Source organism: Aedes albopictus, chromosome 3 (assembly GCF_035046485.1).
Source record: "Aedes albopictus strain Foshan chromosome 3, AalbF5, whole genome shotgun sequence".
NCBI classification, from domain to species: domain Eukaryota; kingdom Metazoa; phylum Arthropoda; class Insecta; order Diptera; family Culicidae; genus Aedes; species Aedes albopictus.
The window spans coordinates 101,956,983-101,980,015 of record NC_085138.1 but is presented as its reverse complement, the minus strand read 5'-3'; the positions used below and the strand labels follow the sequence as shown (position 1 = coordinate 101,980,015).

Below are 23,033 nucleotides of genomic sequence, written 5' to 3'. Positions count from 1 at the left end.
TTGCACCATTGCTCCGGTTAGCGCAGTAAGGGCGTAATACTGTGGAGGACGCCCTAACTATCCACAGGCTCCGTTTGTGGTTAGGTTTTTATTAGACCCCCCCTAACCATTCATTCTTTGGCACGGTAAGCATAAAGCCGCATAACACCATGAATTAGGGGTCACCTGTTTAGTGGACTCTTACCACTGGATCAGGCGATACGTAGTGTTATTCTTAGCCAATTGAGACAACCGACACTACACAGCTATGGGGTGATACACAAATTATGTCACGCAAAAATCGACCATTTTAAACCCCCCTCCCCCCTATGTCACTCTTTTTGTATGGGACTTAAATATTTTTTGTAAGGGTTGTCACGTTATGGAACCCCCCCCCCCCTCTCCCCTAAAAGCTTGACGTATTTTGTGTACGGCCCCTTTCGAGGCTGATCGGGAAAAGAAGTTAACATTGATGGTCAACTTCCAAACGAACCCGTCCGACGTTAGGTTTCATGTATAGATTTTGAGAAAATTCAATTGTCGGGTGTGGGGAAACTTCGGGTTTCAAGCGCGACGACAATATGTTTAAATCCATACACCAAGCAGCAGTTGAAAGATGATATCAGTAACAAATTTTGAAAACGACGTATAATCAATGGTGTAGCATTGATTATACGTCGTTTTCAAAATTTGTTACTGATATAACTGGTTCCGTATCCCCATGATTGTGTATGCTATTTTGATGTAACGTGTAAAGTTTATTTCGCGTTTAGTTTTACGCTAATATTCGCATTCCCTTTATGTGCATTATTATTGTCGTAAATTTACAAGGAAATTTTTATCTGTGCAGCAACAAAGTCGATAAAGTAGAATACGTCCGATCCGTCTTTTTCGTGCATGTGTGTGGCCTGTCAAAATGACATGAGAAGTGTCAAACATTTTCAGGGCTAGCTTTGTTGGTGTAATGAAGAATGGCGATATCTGGAGCGTTCTCTTCAACTCCCACGGCAGCGCTCGAAGTTCTCTTTGATTAGGATCAGTGTACCAGTTATGGCTATAGTTCCTCAAATTCGCCATAGTTGATTTTCAACCTTAAACGATGCAAATCATCAAGAAAAAATATGTGAACAAAAGATCACTTTCATAAAAGATGATTGTGCTCATTCAAATTTCATATTTTGCTCAAATTATGATAGAAATAAATCATTTTCCTTAAAATTTCGGCTTCCTTGCACCCTATTTCGCCATAGTGTACCAGTTATGGCAAATCCCATAAGGAATGCATGTAAATAGTGCGAAGTGGAACCGAAATTAAAAACTATGTCCATAACTGGTACAGGGTTCCTATCATTGGCACACGCCATAATAAGTAGTGTTGGGGGTGACATTTCCACTAGTACGAATACACAATTATCGGAAGCAGCTTCCATTGTAGCAGCTCCAATGCTGAAATTCAATTTATTATGCATATGTTTCTTAAATCTAATATGAAACAAACTTACATTTTGGTATTCCTCGCGCTATTTTCACCTCTCCAAACAACAATCAGCTGTGCGCTGTTACATCATACCAGTGCTGCCAGTTTCACTAAAAACTTTATTTCTACCCCAACAAGTAGTAAAAGTGGATTTGGCTCAGATTGTACATTTTTACTGTAAAGTATGAAAACAAATCTATTATTTGACATTTCGACGACATTTGTCGGTCTTCTTCTTATTTTTGTAGAAGTAGTTTTCCTTAGGTAGTGCGATAACTGGTACAGGCACACATTCATCTCAAACAAGAAGCGCTTTCTTGCACTTACCGCCTATGGATACTCGGTTCACTAGAGGAAACTCCTGTGAACCGCAGTTCAACACACACCTCGTTGTTTCCACTTTTGGTGAATTGGGACTTGTAACTTTCCATATAGGACATTTTCCACGAAATTCCCTTCCCGAGAAGAGGGGGGGGAGAGTGGACATCTGGATATCTGGAGAGAAGTATTTCAGACGGCATCGTATGTTACACTGATGGCTCCCTTCTCAAAGGTCGAGCAGGTGCTGGTGTTTATTCTCGTAAGCTACCCAAGTAACCACGCTGTTGAAGCTGTACGTATTGCATAAATAACGTACAAATATTGACATGTATTACTCTATATAAACCAATAAAGTTGAATTAAAGTGGGAAGTGGCGCCACTATTGTTGAATTACGATTATACCAGTATAATCGTAAGCCAGCAATAGTGGCGCCACTTGCCACTTTAATTCAACTTTAATGGTTAATGTAGGGCAGTGCATGCCAATATATGCGCTTTATATATGCAATACGTACAGCTTTAATAGTGTGGTTACTTGGGTAATGCTGTACACTGAAACCTCCATTTAAGTCGATGCATGGTTGATCGAAAATAATTTTTACCATGCAGGCAATGACAAAACTATAGACTTTTATATTTTTTAACACTTCGCATGACAAAGGAGATTTGTCAAAAAATATAAAACTGTAAAGTTTAGTCATTGCCTGTACGGTAAAAATTATTTTCGATCAGCCATGCATCGACTTAAATGGAGGTTTCAGTGTATCAGTCTTACTCACTTGGTAGACACTCTGCACCGTTTTTCAGGCCGAAATCTTTGCTCTTATTTCGAAGCGCAATCAACACTACAGCAGCACGTAATGGGCAAAGTAATATAGGTACTTCTGTTCAGATAGCCAGGCACTTGCGTCGGCCAACTCCAGGTCAAAGATACTTATCGCTTGTCGAACTCAAATCGAGCAGCACAATTCAGCAAACGCTGTTCACCTTGTAAGGGTACCTGGCCATTCTTCCAGCGCTGGAAATGAAATGGCTGATGAGTTAGTTCTAGGGGTCGTATACCCTCTAAGAATGCCAATTGATATTCATCGATATTTGCATTTTTCGAACAAAGTCGATGATATTGACCATAAATACCAAAGTAAGAGCGATGTGTGATCTGTAACGTGACCTGAGAACTGTCAAACATTTTCAAGGCTAAGTTGATTGGTGTAATGGGTGACACAGCTGTGAAACTCGATACATCGCCCCTCTTACCATCATCTTCTTGGTACGGTTTTGGTACCCACTTTCTGGTCGATTTACCCAAGGGGCCAGACACGTATAATTCTAGGCTTAGTATATTGTAGTATACTGAAATAGATTAGTGTATCGTAGCAAGCTCTGAGGCCGATTTTTTCAATAAACAATGTTTGTTTTTTGATTCATCTGTCACAGCTTTGATTTCAGTCAGTACGATTGCTTTGATGTTAATACATTAATATACAATAATATACATTAATTCATTAATATACCGCAAATATACTAATATACCTCAAATACACTCATTATGCTAACACGTGTCTGGCCCCTTGGATTTACCCTAACTTGCTCCTGATTTTCGGGTGTTTGGCTTGTGTGTTGTTAGTACTTGTTTTGGAAATTGCACATTTAAAACGAAATTGTTGTTTTTGTAAAGCTATAAAAACAAAAACATTGGACGCCATGTTGAATCGAATGTTGAGATGCTGATTCTGGCCCTTCGTCATCCTGTGAAGAATAGTCTTGCTCAAGTCCAAAAAAATATATAACATTTTAGGGTCGAATACATTTGATTATAACACACATACGTACGAACGTATATACAAAACAAACAAAAACAATGCATCTGCCGACCCTCTTTTCCGCAATCACAACAAAAGAACTACGCGATGCGAAGAACACATTCTCAAAAAGCACCAACAAAAAGCAAATATCGAAGGAGTGGCCTACAACCTTGACCATGGACAATAAGCTCGCCGCCAGCTGATCCCTTTTTGTGTTATCTTCGCCTCTATCTCTACGAAGCGGTGCGGTGTTTTAATTTTACCTAATCTAATTTGAAAATACCAAAGAATTTGCCTACTCACTAGATTGAGGTTAGAGTCTGATAAGAAGTGACAAAATTAATTGTCAATACGAACGAGACGGTGCTAAATATAGGTTCGATTTAAGTCGCAATCCACAGTCCAATGGGAAAATTGTGCTCCTGTGAATCATGAAATCCTATTCATTTTCCAACTGATGGCTGCCTGTCACGTTACCTGAATGTGTGTGGCAAATTTCTCTTGGCAAAAAATTCATGGTTGCTTGGCAACCCGAAAGTATGTCAGCCCGGCTAGCTCAGTCGGTAGAGCATGAGACTCTTAATCTCAGGGTCGTGGGTTCGAGCCCCACGTTGGGCGAGTATCTTTTTTGACGGGTTTATCTGACAGCTTTGCATTTGACTGTTTCAAAATTCAAAAGCACTAGGATAAAATTAAAGGCAGAATGAAACGATGTAAATAATAATCATATTTGTAAAGTTACCTGCATCTGTGGCTTTTCTAATGCAACACAAGTTGTATAACAGTGTTGCATAGAAGCAATTCTCCGATTGGAAACGAGTCACAACCATTGATTAAGCCAGTCGCCGCTAGGAGGTGTCATTGCTTTCGACCAGGTTATACCAGTTTTTCATCGCAAAGCGTCTCACGTGAATGAATCTCTTTTGTAGATGAACATCAAACGAATGATGATGAAACATTTCACACAAAAAGAACATCGCTCGTATATTGGGTTTCTCATCAATGTTTAGACTACTGTGATAATTTGAGAATCCACTAAATCATCATTTCCACGCGAAATTTCACACTAATCAAACTTATTTTGTTTACCTGTCGTGCATCCGACGCCACTGTCACGAACTCAACCGAACTTGTGCATGCCAGCCGCTGCGAAGTCGTGTGCGAAATTCGACTGTGATGATAATGAATTTCGGCCGAGTCTAAATGGGTGCAAATGTCGCAATAATTTATCAGCTTCATTTTATTTCCACTTGTTTGGTAAGCGTCTCGTACAATAGTCCCTATATAAAACGTACTTTGTATAATGGTTTTATATTATTTATACATAACATGTTTGCTAATAATCGTTTCGCGTCGACTTTCTCTTTTCGCGCGGGAGCATCCCTACCTTGGTATTTCCCGTCAAAGCATGCTTGGTTCTTGAAATCTGTCACTGTTAATCATCCGGATTGACCTACTACTGTTCAGCTTACACTTAACCGTAATGGGAGTAATTTTACATTAGCTTCTTGAATATTGACACAGATCGAAGGATACCAATAGTGGTGCTAATCACGTAAAGTAGCTACGAATAGTAATGGCTGTTTTTGGATAATTATCTACTTAAAATTCGGTATGTTTTGCCACAGGGTCGAACTGAGTGGAACAGAATGCAGCTAGGAAATTTGCATAAGTCTTTTCGCATAATGCCTATCTATGTCAAAAACTGATCACTACTGCTTGCCTTTCTCCAGTTGCATATGTCACTTGTCTTGTTACGTGTGTGTAAAAACGGAGCTTTTTTGCATGTCTGTTTACTGTCATCATAAGTCGTCGGAGGAAGACTTCTTCGTCGATTTTTTTTCTTTACTTGTGTATAAATGGCTTGAATATTTCGTTTAAGTTTAACCTGATCGCTTTCTATCTGTGAACCTAGGGATGTCACAAAATGAACGATTACTAACTAATCGGTTAGTCGCGAAAAACTGTGACATCCCTAATTGAACGCTGTTGCTTGAGGGAAGTGGCCTTCCCCTTTCTACAGAATTTGGCACGGGGGCCATTTTGAATTATTTAACAATAAATATTGCTTCTTGAGTGTTGACTTGGTTTCCTCACGTCTAGTTTTGCCTGCTTTGAATCTCCGTGGGAGTGTAGCTGTCTTTTGAGATGAGATTTATTTTTTCCACGTTTTGACTTATCACTCGATGGATAATAATGGATGATAGATACTACTGTCCCGTTGCTGTCCGCTCGATGCCAATCAGCTTGTCGAAGTAGGAACAATAGTTGCGATCATTGTTATAGTAGAAGGGATCTTCCAGGATGTCTCGGGCATGCGACAGGGTGGCCGAGGCGAGTTCGCCCACGGTCCACTTACGATCCTTGAGCACCCGGCAGACAGTATCCAACTGGAAGGAGAGAAAATGATACAAATTAGAACTTGATTGAAGTTTTCAGAAAACATTGGGGTTTCCAATGGCATCAAGACTGCTGCATAACCTGTATTTGATAAATAAATGCCATTAGAAATTCAAGAAGGATTCCCATATCAACTCAAGATACAATTGTTGGAGAAAATGCAACGGTCATCCGGTATTCGACCTGATTGCCGAACCCCCTAGTGTCGACCTAATTGCCGACACCCCTGTTGTGCATGTTTTTTGACAGTTCGTTTTGTGCACGTCACCAAGACAATGACAATAGAAGTAAACCAAAGAATGTATGTATGCTAGGGGCGGGACAGCTCCTAATCCCTGCGCTAATACTCGCTAATAAATATTAGATTCCTAATCCTCAACCAAAATTGGAACGAAATTTTTGTAGCATGTCATGACTTTTTGCAAACACAAATTCTAATTGACATTCATGAAAGTTAGCACTTGGTTCCAATGCTTGTAACTTTCATTTACGATTATTTGATTGGCATTCAATCGTAATGACACCATTCAGTGGATCAATTAGTACTTAGAAAATGCCCCACGGTAGGCGCATGCGTTTCAGCATAGTTTTTCTTGCTACGTTGGGCAAGCCTTGTAAAGTAGGTGCAACTTCTCTCAACCTTCTCCTGATCCAGAAGGAGCTCACAACATGGTTTTTCTACTAGTGTCACATTCCTGGAGCACGATACGAATGCATATTCCTGCAGTTGGTTTCAAGAATATTATCGAGCGACTAGAAACTGAATCTCAATCACCGTGTGAAAAGATAAAGCTATTGCAAACTTCTGCTTCTCCTATCCGCCATCCCACCTAGTCGTATTTCCATTTATTCATGCGAACTTCATCAAGTGACTGATCGAGGGCAGTTAGCTTTGTCTGTTGGTTAAGATAAATTAAATGAATAATTTGAAATACGCCGGGAAGGGACGGAAGAAGCTGAGGTTCGCAATTGTTGTACCGCTCTCTTGATATGATAGTGTAGAAATGTCCAGTTCAGTCTAAGTTATCCTCAAACAAGTTTACAAACTAATTTGATTTTAATCAACTGTATAAAATCTGTCTGAACTTCTACGATCATTTTACCATTCGGAGGCTCGCAAGTTTCCTGTCGAATAACACATGTCAGATTTGTTTTTCATGGCTTGCTTATTATTTTTTTTCTCCAAGACGGTATATTCCAGGATTAGTGTTTCCTAATACCGCTAATACTACTAATTATTTTCGAAGCTGTCCCGCCCCTAGTATGTATGTTTACGATTGGAATAAATGTTTATCGCTTGACGACGAAACACTTGCGTTTTTCCTCCCGCGGTATTTTTCCGACTTTCCCGGTAGTGTTTTCGCGTTTCCACGCATTATCCGCTGCGTACCTGTCCGCTTCGTCTAACAGGTGATGTGCCCAGTGAGAGTTGCGCGAAAAACGGTATAATCGGGACGGAAAAAGCGGAAAAAGTGTCGGTCGTTTGTGTGGCGCTTGTGAAAATTCTGAACAGCCAGCAGCGATGGAGGCGCTGAGCAAGTTTGTCCAGTTGAACAACCGCAACTGGCAAACTTGGAAATTCAGAATGGAGATGCTGCTCACACGGGAAGAACTGTGGTATGTGATTGATACCCCGAAGCAAGAAGCTGTGAACCCTGGCCAGTGGGAAAAAGACGATAAAAAGGCCCGCGCGACGATGGGGTTGTGTATTGAAGAAAACCAGTACGGGTTGATTCGTGCGGCAGCTAGTGCGAAGGACTTTTGGAACAATCTGAAGCAGTACCACGAAAAAGTGACGGTTACTTCCCGGGTCTCGTTGTTGAAGCGGTTGTGTAGTGTGAATCTGCTGGAAGACGGTGATCTTGAGTGCCATTTGTTCGAGGTGGAAGAACTGTTTGATAGATTGACGCAAGCCGGACAGAAGCTGGATGATTCATTTAGGGTGGCAATGATTTTGCGGAGCCTCCCGGATTCATACTCGGGACTGGTTACTGCTCTCGAAAGCAGGCCGGATGCAGATCTAACGGTCGTGTTAGTGAAGTCAAAGCTTCTCGACGAGTTCGAACGTCGGAAGGAGCGATCTGTGAAAAGTGAACATTCCGGTGAACTGAAAGCGCTGAAAAGTTTCAGCATTCGTGATTCTCCCAGGAGGAGATGTTTTTATTGCAAAATGAAGGGTCATCTGAAGCGAGATTGTCCGGTGTTGCAAAGGAAGTGCGAACAAGAAAGTGAGAAGAAGCAGAAGAGCGAGTCGTCAACCGCGAAGCAAGCCGCAGTGAAGGACAGAAGTGCCGTTTTGTTTCTGGCAAATGGTGTCCGGTCGAGTGGGTGGATTGTGGACAGCGGTGCAAGTGCTCACATGTGTAACGACAAGCGATGCTTTGAGACTATTGATGACAGAGATACCAGTGAAGTGATTCTGGCGGATGGGAAATCAGTGAAGACAGCTGGATGCGGAACCGTGAAGCTAACTGGCGTGAACGGGTGCGGAGGCGTGGTTGATGTGACCCTACAGAAGGTGTTGTACGTCCCGTCGCTGAAGAGTGGGCTGATTTCCGTGAAAGTGCTGACGTCGAAGGGTTTCCGTGTGGTGTTCCGGAAGAACGATTGCGACATCGTAAATGCAGCCGGTAAAGTAACTGTGAAGGGAGATCGCCGAGGTAGTTTGTACCAACTGAGGACGGCCGAGCATGCGCTGAAAGTTGTTGGAAGGAGCTACGAAAACCGTCGGCGACGCCGGAAATTTGAACACCGAGCCTCGATAGTAGTGTGTAAAACCTGTGAAGAAGCTAGCCGCCAGGAGGAGGTGGCTGTACAGCGGAAAGAATCGCCTGTGGCTGTTAGGGATCCGGATGACGACGATGAAGAGTTCTTTGACGCACGGTGTTAGTGTGCGGAGGATCCAGCCACGGTTGAGGAGGAGTCACAGGAAATGTCGAGTGTTTCCGGAATTGCGATGCAGGATGTGCTGGAGTCGGAACAGTGAAGTGAAGAGTATTGGTAGTGATACCAAGGACAAACATCACCGTGACTAGCACGTCCGGAGTAGTGAAGCGACTTCGTTTTGGTGGATAGTTGGGGTTCTGCGGGGTTCAGCAAAGGTAAGGCCAACCGTTGAGGAGGAGTGTTGGAGAAAATGCAACGGTCATCCGGTATTCGACCTGATTGCCGAACCCCCTAGTGTCGATCTAATTGCCGACACCCCTGTTGTGCATGTTTTTTGACAGTTCGTTTTGTGCACGTCACCAAGACAATGACAATAGAAGTAAACCAAAGAATGTATGTATGTTTACGATTGGAATAAATGTTTATCGCTTGACGACGGAACACTTGCGTTTTTCCTCCCACGGTATTTTTCCGACTTTCCCGGTAGTGTTTTCGCGTTTCCACGCATTATCCGCTGCGTACCTGTCCGCTTCGTCTAACAACAATTTCTTAAGAACTCCTGAAAATAATAACCGATTTATTTCATGAATATTTTCATTCCTATTTTCCTTAAACAACTTCTGAAGGAATTTCCTAAAAAAAATTTTGTAGAAACTACCGTAGAAAGTTGTAAGATTTATCGAATAGTTTCCTGAAGAAATTTTGGAGAGTAATCCCATATACTAATTTCAAGACCTGTACCAAAGAAAACCATTATTTTTTTTGTCCAGTCCGGTACCCAGTAATATTTATAACCATTTTTTTGCCGTGTAAATTTCCTTTTGTGTAAATTGTCTTGAGCGTGTTACACCGGTCTGACGGTAAAAGACTGAACATAAATTACGTAATTGGGTACAGAGGATTGTTCACAATCTGCGAACTTAACTGTGGAAAAAATCTCGACCATGACACCGCTGGTAATCCTGAACAAATTTCCGAAGGAACTTCTGTAAGAATTCTTGCAGTAGTTTTCGGAGCAACGAAAAATTATTTTCCAAAAGAACTGCTCGAGAAATTTTCATTAAAACTACAAGAGAAATTCCTGAAAGAACTGCTGAAGGGATTGAAGGAGGCACGCTTGGAGGAACTTGTGTAGAAATCTTGAAGAAATCTTAGGAATTTCTTAAAACACTCCTGAAGAATTCTAAATTAAATCCTAGTGAAAATTTAGGAAGTATTTCTAGAGAAATCGGGAAAAAATGGCTGGACCGTATTACCATAGACTAACTTCAAGGCCATGAAAGTACCGAAAAAAAACCATTGAATTATGTGTGTCCAATTGGGTATTTACACAGATCTGATAGTAGAGGATCGATAAAAAAATATGTACTTGGGTACCGAACCCAGGGCCATTCAAAATGTGCGAGCTTGACTGTCGAAAAAATTGCGACCATGGCGCCGCTGATATCACCCTATTATCACCCTCAAATTACCTAAATCCTGGAGAAAATTCCAAAAGAACTCTGATAGACATTTGCAAAGGAATTCTCGTAGAGACTGGCGAAGGAAAGCGTTTATCAAATGAATTCTTGAAGGGAATCGTGGGAACATTTTTGATATAACTGTCAAGAGAACGTCGGAAGGAGTTTCCGAATTAACTCCTTAAGAATTTGAAAAATAATTGTTGGTGGATTTCCGGAAATGAATTCTTTATTAATTTTATGGAGGAATTCCTGTCGACGGAAGTTTAGAAGCATTTGTCAAATGAGTTCTTCAAAAAATTCCCGAAGATATTTCCAAAAGGTCTGCCAGAGAAATTTTCGAAGGAACTCTTGGGAAAATTCACGGGATAACTTGTATAAGAATTTCCGAACTAAATCCTACAGATATTTCCTGCGGATGAATCTCAGAAAAAAATGCTGAAGAATTTTTCGAAGAATAGGGATCCCAGAGAGGCAGTCATGAAGGACTATTCCATGGACAAGTTTTTTAGAAACAGCCAAAGGAATTACTGAAAGAGATTCTAGAGAAACTACTGGAGTTATTTTTAAACGAACTCATCCCAGAATAAATTTGCGAAAGATCATTTGAAGAAACTGTTTACGGAATTTTATAGAATTTTCTGGAGAACTTCTTGGAGGTGATTCCGAACTCAACTCGCCGTGAGGAATCTCCGAAATAATTCCTGCAGAAACTCCCGTTAAAAACAGGTGTAGAAACTTCTTGAGCATTTGGCGATGTAACTGCTGGAGCAATTTCCAGAGAAACTTCTGTTAGAATTTCCGAAAGAACTCCTGGATGAATTCTTCCAATAGAATTTCAGGAGTTTCCAATACATAATTTCCGAACTCCGGACAGCTTTCCATACCATGTATTCATGGGTATGGCTTAGCGCTTCAAACTTAATAAAAGAGTCGCCCTCAATCGATCATTTTTTCCCTAAAGGAATTCCAGAAGAAGTCTCTGGAGAATGTCCAGGAAGAATCCCAGAAGGAATTCCCGGAAGACTACCAGAATAAGGCATCCCCAAAAACTTAAACATGAACCAGAGATGTCCATATCCTCAGTGTGGGAAAGAGAAATAGAAAATACACCACTCACGCTGTGCATCTGAACAGGAGCCCTTCTCTTATATGTGGATCCACCACTGCGATTCGGATGCGCGCAAGCTTGGTGGGTAGAAATAAATCTCTTAGCTCCCTGAGCACTAGGCCACACAACAGTGCGGCGAGAGCGATTTAAAATTCTCTTCGGTGAAAGTGTAAAAAATCACCCGGGCGCGCGCTCCAGTGAGGTTTTTGCGCCAGAGTGCGCGCTGCGGTGAAACACCGGAGAGTTCTCGCCCCGGCGACACCATGGTGATAATTCGGTGACTGCTGGGTGAAAACACGGGAGAGCACCGGAGAGCGATGCGCGCGAAAGAGTGAGCCACACTCGATCCAAGGCGGACGAGCAAGAGCACGCACTAGCGCTTGGTCTACCTACCACCCAAAACAAGAGAAACTGGCTTCTTGGTGTGGTGAAAAATGTTCCTATCCCCAGTGTGGTCGATAAACTGACGCCGCAGTGAATCGCTACGGTGAAATGCCATCTCTGACATGAACCCTCATAGAATTTTATGGAGGAATTCAAAAAAAATCCAGAAGAAATCCCCGAAGAATTTTCAGTAAGAATCCCCAAAGGAATTCCCAGGGAATTACAGCAGGAATGTTCAAAGGTTTTTCGGCAAGAATCTCCAAAGGAATTCAAAAAGGAATTCCCTGGGGATTTTAAGAAGAATCCCCTCCTATCTATTCCAGAAGAAATCCTTGAAGAATTTGCATCAAGAACACCCGAAGGAACCCCGAAAGAATTCCAGAAGAAATCCCCGAAAAAAAATCCACCATGAATCCTCAAAGGAATTACAGCAGGTACACTCAAAATAATCCTCAAAAGAATCCCAAAAAATATCGAAGAGGAATCTTCAAAGGAATTCCAGAAGAAATCTCTGGGGGAATTTCAAAATTAACTCCCAAAGGTTTCTCTGAATGAATCTCTGAAAGAACTCTAGAAGGAATCCAAGAAGGACAACCTAAGAGATTCCCTGAAGGAAATCCTGGAGGAACTCCATGAGAGATCTGTCAAGGAATTCCTGGATATATACCTGATTCTAGTCCTGAAGAAATTATTAAAGGATCTAATGTAGGTAATTCTGAGGAGCTTCTGAAGAAATCCGCGAAGTAACTCCTTGAGGCATCCCTGAGTCCTCTTAGAAAAACCTCCGAAGAAACTCCTGGAGGAACCCTCAAAGGAACTTCTAGAAGGATCCCTGAAGGAACTGCTGGACTATTCTCAGAAGACTTATTCCAGACGGATTTTCAGGAGACTTTTCTGAAAGAATTCGTAAAGGAATCCTTGTAGGGACTCCTGCATAAATTACTGAAGGAACTCCGGTGGTAATCTTTGAAGGAATTTCTGGAGGAATCCCAGAAGGAACTTCTATAGGAACCCTTGATGGAACTCCTTGAGGCATGAATTCTTTTGACAGAATCTATGAAGGAACTCCGGGAGCGATATCTGAAGAAACTCATAGAGAAATGCCTCTAGAGGAATTTTAGAAATGGAATTCTAGAGGAATTTTAGAAGGAACTCCCTAGACTAATCGCTGAACCTCGTAAAGAAATCCCAGAAGAAACTTTTGAATGAATCCCAAATGGCTCTCTTGTAAACATACCTGAATCTTCCTGGAAAAAATCTGAAGGAACTCCTAGAGTAATCCCTGAAGATACTTCTGTCGGAATATCTAGGACATTTTCAGATTCCTAGAGGCATCCCTGATTCATCCGGGATGAATCTCTGAGGAAACTAATGGACACATACCTGGAAGTACTAAGAGGTCTCAAAATGAATTTCTGGAGAATACCTGATAAGAATTTTAGAAGAAACTCTGAAGAAATTTTTTGAGCAATCTTTGAAGGGGCTCCTGTAGAAATCTCCGAAGAAACTAGTAAATTAATCCCTGAAGAAACTCCTGTTGGAAGTTCTGAAGATTTTCTGGAGTCATCACTGAATCCTTCTGGAAAGCTATTTCAATTTCTCCAGAAGTTTTCAGTCCGAGTCTTCTGCATAGTTTGCCTAAAATAATATCAATAGAAAGAAAATATTGACATACCAAAGCTCTAGACTTAAAATTGTAAGAACGTTCTGTTTCAATCAGAGTTTCCCATTGCTCATGTGTACATAAATGTGACAGCGAGCCTCCCACCAAATTGTCTCCCAGCTCTTCAAAATCGCAGTGTGCTGCGCTGCTAGGAGGCTCACAAAAATCTGGTGGGTGCGAGCTAAGCGCCTAGCTCCCGGGGTGCTCGTCTCATGCGCTGCGTGAGCTGTTGGTATCTAAGGTGAAAAACAACTTCTTGGTAACGAAGAACCTCAACAACTTTTTTAGGTACACAACACAGCACAACACAAGTGTCTGGTTGGTCTATGCGATACGACTAGGGACTCTCAATGCAAAGGTGAAGGTTTCAATTATCGTTCGTTTAGGAAGTTTTTGTCGTGAAATTTTCTAATTTAATCAGCGCATGAGACGAAGCTCATGAGACACATCTTGAGAAAAATGAGGCGCACAACTTTCAGTCTCAAAATGTACTGTGCTCCTGGGAGCTTGCTTGCAATGAGGCTCCCGTACATGGGACTACAGCACGTGTACATCAACTGTGGTTTCAATATTATAGGGCATGATAGTATTATTTCCGAAAATACGATATGTGTTTGAATAATCTCATGGTGATCCACTAGAGATCGGTTTGACTTTAGCGCCTAGAACTGCAAAAGTAACCAAATATGAATAATCAATATTCTCTTTCGTTAATGACCATATTATAAATAAATATTATCACTTCTATTTCAGCGCTTCTGTTTCGATTCTAATTTCTAACAATCATCGAGCACAACAGTAGTGGTGTTGCCTTTGATTCCATAAACAAACAAACAAACATAAATAGCACCTCTTTGTCTCGCTACCGCCAATGTAAACATTTCAAGATTTTGAATCATTTAATACCAATTCGAGCAATCGAGCAGTTAGCAGTGGCCATAGGCGAAACTACTGCAGGGCAGCAGGGACGAAAGTCCTGGGGCCTGACGCACCTCCAGCCCCCCCCCCCCCTTCCCCCGCTTGCGAGTCAGCCGCGTAGTCGCCGGCTAAGAATAGGACTACTAACCACAATTCAAGGTGTCAAGTGACCCGTGCTGAGGAATGAGTGATCGAGGGGGTGAAAAAGATGCTCGATCTTTAACGGAGCCTGTGGGGTAGGCACCCCCCCCCCCACAGTAAGCTGTCCCTTACCGCGTTAATGCAGGGCTCTGGCGTGGTGGACCTTATTTCCCGTGCGACTCGTGGGATGAAAAACTGAGCAAAAATTCAAGAAATCAAAATTTAGGTGGAAGTAGTGGTGCGATCAATTCCTTCGCAAGAAGCGGGTTGATGAGATCTCCGACAAGGAGAAGTGAGGAGATAAGCGCTGGGAGTTGCGTACGCAGCTCAAGCGTGGGTGCTCCAGTCCACTTCCCGGCAAGCCAGCCGGTGGAGGTTATGGACGGAGCGTGGTTGTTGAGGGCCGTCAACCGAGAATCCAAAGGACGGTCCGCAATAGAGGTGGCTGAGCAGCAGCTTGGCAAAATCATCGACTTTGCGTCCACTAAGTCGAACATAAGCAAGGACCTGAAAACGGCCTTGCTTCGACTTAGGGTGTCGATCGACGATGCCTAGCAGGAGCACGCGGCACTCGCGTTGCTGACTGCTGCAGCAGCGGAGCCTGCAAATGAGAAAGTGCCGAAGTTTACCCAAACGGAGGCCTTCTCCTTCGCAGGAAGTCCGAATAAGGCGGAAGCGACTGCTCGCGACAAACGGGCCAAGCAATCGCAGAAGCGGGCGAGGCAACCGTCAGGCGAGGAGCTGTCTGGCGGTGCCCGCAAGGCCAGGCGAATCATTACCCCGAAAGTCGGTAATAATGCCGGAAGGTCGGACCCCAGCCAGGGTTCCCGGAAAGCTGGGAAGGGTGGGCCTGAAAAGGCTGTCCCGTCCCGGAACGATGGGAACAAGGGGTTGCGACCGCTGGTGGGCCCTCAACAGCCACAGAGCAGGGCGCCACAGAGTAGGACCCCCCTTGGACGAAGGTAGAGAGGAAAAGGAAGAAGAAGGCGAATCCGCAGGTAGTAGTGCAGGACGCCAAGCCAAGGCGTAGGAGGGCAGGTGCCAGGCGCGAGAAAGGCGACGCTATCGTCATTAAGACGGAACAGTCTAAGTACTCGGACGTCTTGAAGACGATGCGAAGCGACGCCAAGCTTGAGGGTCTTGGAGCCGACGTACGCAGTATTAGACGTACTCGTACGGGTGAGATAATCCTGGAGCTGAAGCGCCAGAAGGAACACAAGGGCGCCGCCTACAAGAGGCTGGCAGAAGAGGTCCTTGGTGAGGGTGTGCAGGTGAGGGCTCTGACACATGAGGCGACTCTGAAGGTCAAAGACATTGGCGAGATCACCGAAGTGGAAGAGCTCGTCACGGCACTGCAGCAACAGTGCGATGTGCAGGTGGCCGCCGCAGCCGTTAAGCTACGGAGAGGGTCAGCAGGGACACAGATAGCCTTGGTTCAGCTACCTGTGGCGGATGTTAAAAAGTCCGTTGGAGTAGGAAGTATAAAGGTGGGCTGGTGTGTATGTCACCTGACATTCCACGAGCCACCAGAGGTTTGCTTCAGGTGTCTGGAACCAGGACACAAGTCGTGGGACTGCAAAGGCCCCGACTGGCGCAAACTGTGTAGGCGATGCGGCGCTGAAGGTCATAAGGCCCAAAGCTGCACGAGTCCGCCCATCTGCATGATCTGTACCGGGAAATCCTCGAAAAACAGACATCCGATGGGTGGTCCAGGTCCAGGGTGCCCGGCCTTCAAGAAAGCCGCAGTGAACAGCAAATCACAGTGCAGGTAACGCAGCTGAACCTGAACCACTGTGATGCGGCTCAGCAACTGCTTTGTCAGGCGGTTTCTGAGTGGGAGACGGATATCGCCATCATATCGGACCCATACCGAGTACCCGTCGGCAACGGCAACTGGGTCGCGGATGGGACCAGAAAAATGGCGGCGATATGGACGACGGGTAAATACCCCGTCCAGGAGTTGGTGTCTACTACCTATGAGGGCTTCGTGGTCGCCAAAGTAAACGGGGTCTTCTTCTGTAGCTGTTATGCGCTTCCGCGGTGGCCGATCGAGTAGTTCACGCAAATGCTGGACCGCTTAACGACCGTGCTAACAGGGCGAAGGCTGGTGGTAATAGCGGGCGACTTTAATGCCTGGGCCGTGGAATGGGGAAGCCGTTTCACGAACCAGCGGGGTCAGATCCTGCTAGAAACACTGGCCATCTTAGATGTCGACTTGGTTAATGTCGGTACCAAGAGTACCTTTAGTCGAAACGGAGCGGAGTCAATTATTGACGTGACCTTTTGTAGTCCTGGCCTAACAAGTAGTTCGAACTGGAGAGTAGCTGATGGCTACACTCACAGCGACCACCTGGCGGTTCGCTACAGTATCGACTACAACAACAGCAGACAGCGGATAGAAGAAGAGGCGGCTAGGCCAAGGCCAAGCCCTCGCAGGTGGAAGACATCACGACGAAGGGGTATTTAGGGAGGCGCTCCGCCGTGAGCGAAACTTAATCGGTTTAGACGGCGACGAGCTGGTAGCGGTGCTCTCACGTGCGTGTGATGCGACCATGCCTAGGCGAGTCCACCCTAGAAATGGGAGGCCACCGGCTTACTGGTGGACCGACGCGATTGCGGACTTGTGCCGCACCTGCCTACGGGCTAGGCGGCGGATGCAGCGAGCACGATCAGATGAAGAGCGAAACGAACGGCGGGTGGTGTTCGCCGCTGCAAAAGCCGCGCTTAAAACCGAGATAAGAGCAAGCAAAAAGGCCTGCTTCGAGGGTCTCTGTCATAGTGCCAATACGAACCCGTGGGGTGACGCCTACAGGATCGTTATGGCCAAGACGAGAGGTGTGATGGCTCCTACAGAGCAATCTCCAGAGATGTTGGAGGGGATCATTGGAGGACTTTTTCCGCGTTATGATCCTAGTCCTTGGCCTCCTTTCGTAGGACAGCCGGGGACCGGGGCTGGCGATGAGGAGAGGGTCACCGATGTGGAACTTGCGGGGATAGCTAAGTCCCTTAGCGTAGGTAAGGCCCCAGGTCCGGACGGAGTTCCGAACCTGGCCCTAAAAGTAGCTATTGCAGAGGCTCCCGAGATGTTCAGGTCTGCCATGCAGAAATGCCTTGACGAGGGAGTTTTCCCAGAAGCATGGAAGAGGCAGATCCTGGTTCTATTGCCAAAGTCGGGGAAACCACCCGGAGACCCGTCGCCATATAGACTAATATGCTTGATCGACACGGTGGGGAAGGTGCTCCAAACCACCATCCTCAACAGAATGTTGAGGCACAATGAGGTTGTTAATGGTCTCTCGAACAATCTCTCGAGTGTGGCCTCTATGATCCAATAACAGCGCGCGTGGGACAGTTCCTGACGATGGACCCACAGGTCGATGTCGATGATAGATAGTTGTATCAAGCGGCACCACGGGGAAGTAACATTCCACCTGATTCTGGTCTTTTAGGGCTATGATTGATTTAAACAGTGAGTATCTACAGTGACACCATTTCGATCATGCGAGTTACCCCGAATGCTTGGACTGCGCAGATTTTGAAATCATCATCAGACGCCTTATGAAGCAGTTTTCAATTTAATACATACCTTCGACAGCTTCTCGTTCCCGGCCGTGTAGTATATTAAGTACGGCAGTCCTGCCACGCTGGCTGCCATCCACTGGATAACCATCTTGAGCTGAACGTCACCTCGTTTGGAATCGCCGCATCCCCAGTTCCCGGTGGCCACCGGCCGCAAATTGACGTTGAATGTGCGTTTCTGTGCTAGCTGTGAAATCTTGAGAATGGAAGGATCATTAGAACAATTTCGGAATGTATTGTGGGTTGTGAACTGCAGTAGTTAGTACGGACAGACTGGCTCGATTGGTAAGAAAGCAATGAGAACAAACATAAAGGCGCAGACAGAACTAACAAACGTAACAAAACAAAAAGCTCCACACACACATACACACTATACCTTCAGGGTGACATCTTCGCACTTGACGTCCTGGTAGTACGAAACGGACCAGTTCGGTTTGAAGTTCTGCAGTCGGGTCTTCAGAGAGGACTGCCGTTCTACGGGCTTCTTGCGGAACTTCTTCTTGGCCCGAGGTGGAACCGCCGGACGTGGTCCAGAAGTCGTCGAGCAGATCGAACTACTAGAACGTAACCGGAGCAGCAGCTTCCGCTGGTCGGTCTGGTTCAGCTGGATGTTCGGGCACTTGAAGAGTTTGGCCGGTTCCAGGGCTAGGTACTCGTTGCGCTAGTGCACGTCAATGGCATTTGATGGATGGCGGTGGTAACAGGGTAGATGCGGAAGAGGTGCGGTGGATGATGATTTGTACAATGAAACCAAACCAAAACCAAAGCCGTGTGGATCGGGGATGTTGGGAATGAAACGAAATCAAAACGGTCCAAAAGAAATTAACTCGTAAACTAACTGAATCGTAACCTGTGAAGTTTTCTACCAAACCCAAGCGAAGCTGAATTTTGCCAATCGCTCAATCACCCGCACAGTACGGATTGACCCGACCGGAGGAACACACTTACCAATTGTGCTGCAAGTTTGTGCTTGTGTTTGGCCAACTCCAACGATAACGATCTCACGTTCAGTACTACCTTCTCCTTTTGGGTACCGTTGCTTCGTATCGCCGAAGTCTCGGTATTCTTCTCCTCGCTCATCCCGTCTTCGGTAAATGGAATTCCCACGAAGCTCTCGCTGAGCGTTCGCTTCAGCAGGGAGTTGGCAAACCTTAGGACCGCCTCATCTCGAGCATCCAGCTTCTTCGGTTTCTCACTACTGATTGGCTCCTCTAACCATCTGGAAGGAAGAATAGTTAGAATCCAGATTTGGATTTGAAAACTTTCAAAGCGATCTTACTTGGCAAACTTTTCGTACACCTCCTCCAGTTCCGATCCAAGATCCGAATCGAAACTGTACCTGGAAGACTCGTTTGTTTCCTTTCTCTCCAAAATCCCGTTATGTTTCTTTTTACAGCGATCGAACCACTCCCGTTCCTCAGACGTACTTCCCATCGATCCATCGAGCACGAATCCACACGAGCCTCCTCTCTTAACTCTAATATCCTGATCCTTCGTCTGCGATCCACTAACACTTATTCCTACGGCATAACTACTGTCCTCCTCGGTGCTCCCTGAAGGTAAATTACTATCCTGCAGCGCTTCCCGCAATCGTTGAGCAAATGTAAACCTCCTTTCCGGAGTGTCCAACTCGGTTGAATACTTCCTCGCACGCAGTCCGTCTTCATCGTCCTCGTCGAAACTATCACGCGCACTATGAAACTCGTCGTTACTGGATTCACAGCTAGAAAACGAATCCTTCAACATGGGAATCCTCAACGGGTGGCGATTCACTGGAAGACACTCTCCGGAAGACCCCAGAATAATGAACTTTCCCCTAGGACCTCCTGTCAACACTCCACTCGTCGAACCAGTCGTACTGACCACAGATGACGTTCCTCCCAAGTTCCGGTCCGGCGTTAGCCATGACCGTCGCTTGTTGATGTCTTTCTCCAGCTTATTCGAATCACTACTGGAACGTTTCGAGTTTGGTGTAGGCTGCTTTATAAAGATCGTCGTACAAAAGTCCGGCGATCCCGGAGTCGAACCCTCCCGATCGCGCTCCCCAATCGGAGATAGTCTACCCTTGCTGGATACAGTCTCCAGTTGGTCTAACCGAGTCGGGCGTTGCTTCTCAGCCGGCCTCGGCTCCACCACCGGACAGGTCGTATTCTGTCTAAACGCTAAAAGGCACTTGTTCAACTCGCGCAGAATGTCATCCTCTTCGAACTGATGCGAGGGCATCGCCCGGTAGTTCTCGGCGTCGATACAGCACAGTGAGGTCTTCTTCGGTTGCTCGATCGGTTCGAACAGAGCCTTACCCCGGGGATCCACTATCCGTGCCGTATGGTGAGCGTTCTCCACCTGCAGCGATTCGTTATCCTCCAGGGCTTCCACGTACAACAGCACAGCCAAAATCTCCGGAAATGTGAAGAATTGGAGAGATTCTTGGGAAGCGCCGGACGCTAACACATCGCCGCCTAACCGGGCATTGGCAAACACCGTCTGCATCGTATCGGAACTGGCCTTGTCCAGGCGACCCTCGTGCTTGATATCTACGTCGCACAGCGGAAGGCCGCACTCTAGCCAATCTTCGATCGTCAGCCACTGCTTCCCGGTCATGACCTTCCGGCTGACTTTGAGCGTACCCTGGAGCACCTCGGGATTGGCTTCCAGCCAGTCGAAATAGTTAAGGAAGCTCCTAAATTTGGCCTTTTGTACATTACTTCTGGAATGAGAGAGAGATGGACATGTTAATTGGGGTCTACAGTTCCAAGTATCGGCAACTCACTCTACTAATCCTCTAAAGAAATACGTAAAATTGAAGTCTTGTAGCGTGGGATGAGTTTTCTCAGTGCGTTTTGGAAATGTGGAAAAGAAGGCATTGGCTATGAGAGCCGCCACCAGGCGGTAGCTAAGCTCGTAGCTGTCGGACTGCTGCTGCAGGCTAAAGCTCAGCCCCCGAGGTGGACGGTGCAGCTTCAGGTTCCGCGCATGATGTGCGATATGTTTGACTGTGTGGTTCAGGAAGTGCGTTCGCTCCTCCTCGCTAAGCGTCTGCTCGATGAAGTGTCGCAACCCGTCGAACACTCCCTGATCCTTGCCGTCGTCGTCCGGATCCAAGCTGACACTGTGGAAGAAAGTGACAATTGAGATGAGGGAATTCTAGGAGTTGAACCGGGCCTTACTTGCAGAGTTCGTGCAGCTTTTGCATCACATCCAGGACGACCTCCAACGTTGGGGTCTCCTCAATCTGGGCGAGCTTCTTCTGGACGTTGGACCACCAGGGAAGATCGCACGGCAACATTACCAGCGCCATCTTGCATCGATGATTTGGAGATTGCCCTATCACCGAATTTCCTAAGAATCTACGCTACGCTACAAGGTCTCAGTTTCCTCTCTGCTAGTCAAGCCATTCGACTCATTTTCTGTAATTACAAAAAGGAAAAGAAACGGAACTCGTTACAATCTGATGGTTACAAGTTTGATGCTCTAATTATGTCATGCAGTTAGATATACACCAGTCCCACGGAAAGCGAGAGTCCCCACAGACGTAGACACGCCGCACGACCTTGCCGACAACCTACATAGCTCGAACTGTTGTCGCCAAAACCCCACATGTTTTCCGTCTTTCATTTGGATCCCACCACCCGACTACGCTCGCATTCGTAGTAACAGCGCCGCGTCGTCACCCCCAGCCGAACCTCACCCTCCAACAATATGCGAACTGCGGACGACTGACGTCATACGGTATTACCGCAACATTTTCTACGGCATCCCTCTCAGTATGGATGCGGCGGCGGCGGTGGTAAACTCCATGAGCTCCAACAAGGGCAACCCCCACACTTTCGATATCCTTCGAATCCCGTATAATTACGGTTGTTATTGCCATGCTCGCGCTCAGTTTGGAAGAAGGATGGGAAAATCGCGTCCCAATCCCCAACGCATCAATCGTTTAAATGCTCCCTAGAGGGAAAATCGGTTATGATTTAGAGTGCCTCGGTCACGACAACAACGGTCTCAGCGAACCTAACGTAAAGACGAAGCGCGCCTTTGGTTGCGTTGCGTGCGTGCCGTCAAGTTGTGACACCAACTTCCGATGAAGGGTGCTCGTAAAGTGCAAAGAACTGAGAAGCAATTGAACTTGCTATAAGTATGTATCGATAACTCCGGTTGAACGTCAGCACGACCAGCAGCGTCGTCCATGTAGTCGCGTGACTCTGACGTGACTTCACCCATCATGGATAGAGCTAGAGGGTGGCAACTGGACGTGTTTCTGTTCCTTTTGCGTGTTGTTGCGGAAAAATAATCTGAAGCAAATGTTTAGTCAGAACCGGAGACGTCAGAAGCTCTTAGAAGCAGCATTTGATGGCGAATCGTACTATTTATGGATGCTTGTGAAATCTGTCGCAAAGTGTATTTAAACCGGTCTACTTCACTATGAGTTAGTTCAACGACTTCATGATTTAACAATAGCTGTGAAATTTCAATCGGTGCCGTAATTGCTTGTTTTCGAACAGGATGAATATGGGATCGTGAGATTACTTATGGTACATGAAAGCGATTGTCTTCACTTATGTTGGGTTCAACTAGAGAACCAGTTCAAGCTTGGGATATGTCCAGCGAATTGGTGAGTTCGTTTCATGTTGATGTGAATCTGTATACTGCTTTGTATAGTTCCAGTTTTTATGTGGTGTGAAGTTACACTGGAACTACATGAAAAGGTAGATTGTACAAAAAAAACGCATCGTGGATGATGATACCTTTCTCGTACCTTGAAATAAAAGCTGTTATTCTAGATCCACTAGCTTTGAAACGCCAAAAAATCTCAGAATCTTGAAACGTCATTTCGGGGATTCAGGTCACTCCGGGTATGTTTTCCAATTACCAAGGAGATCCACATTGCATGATTTCAGAGCAAAAACTCTA

The 23,033-nt window shown here is 45.4% G+C and overlaps 1 protein-coding gene and 1 non-coding gene across 10 annotated transcripts in view; one reads left to right on the top strand and one right to left on the bottom strand.

Annotated features, from left to right (window-relative positions):
• Positions 1-4,128: 4,128 nt before the first annotated feature.
• On the top strand, positions 4,129-4,201 carry Trnak-cuu (transfer RNA lysine (anticodon CUU)). Its single transcript has one exon. It is a non-coding gene; the product is annotated as a tRNA-Lys (tRNA).
• A 604-nt stretch (positions 4,202-4,805) lies between these two features.
• The window catches only part of LOC109410691 (uncharacterized), a 61,481-nt gene continuing 43,253 nt past the window's right edge, over positions 4,806-23,033 (bottom strand). For 5 of the 9 annotated variants that reach the window (XM_062860780.1, XM_029874711.2, XM_029874705.2 and 2 more), the window contains 7 exons: positions 21,293-21,532; positions 20,896-21,234; positions 19,405-20,832; positions 19,074-19,344; positions 18,502-18,786; positions 18,133-18,321; positions 4,806-5,973 (listed from right to left, as the gene is read on the bottom strand). In XM_062860780.1, the coding sequence (XP_062716764.1) occupies positions 5,794-5,973; positions 18,133-18,321; positions 18,502-18,786; positions 19,074-19,344; positions 19,405-20,832; positions 20,896-21,234; positions 21,293-21,423 (2,823 nt within the window). In that variant the 5' untranslated portion in view covers positions 21,424-21,532 and the 3' untranslated portion in view covers positions 4,806-5,793. The remainder of the gene's footprint in view (positions 5,974-18,132; positions 18,322-18,501; positions 18,787-19,073; positions 19,345-19,404; positions 20,833-20,895; positions 21,235-21,292; positions 21,533-23,033) is intronic. The other 4 variants (XM_029874718.2, XM_029874713.2, XM_029874730.2 and 1 more) reach the window with 4 other exon arrangements.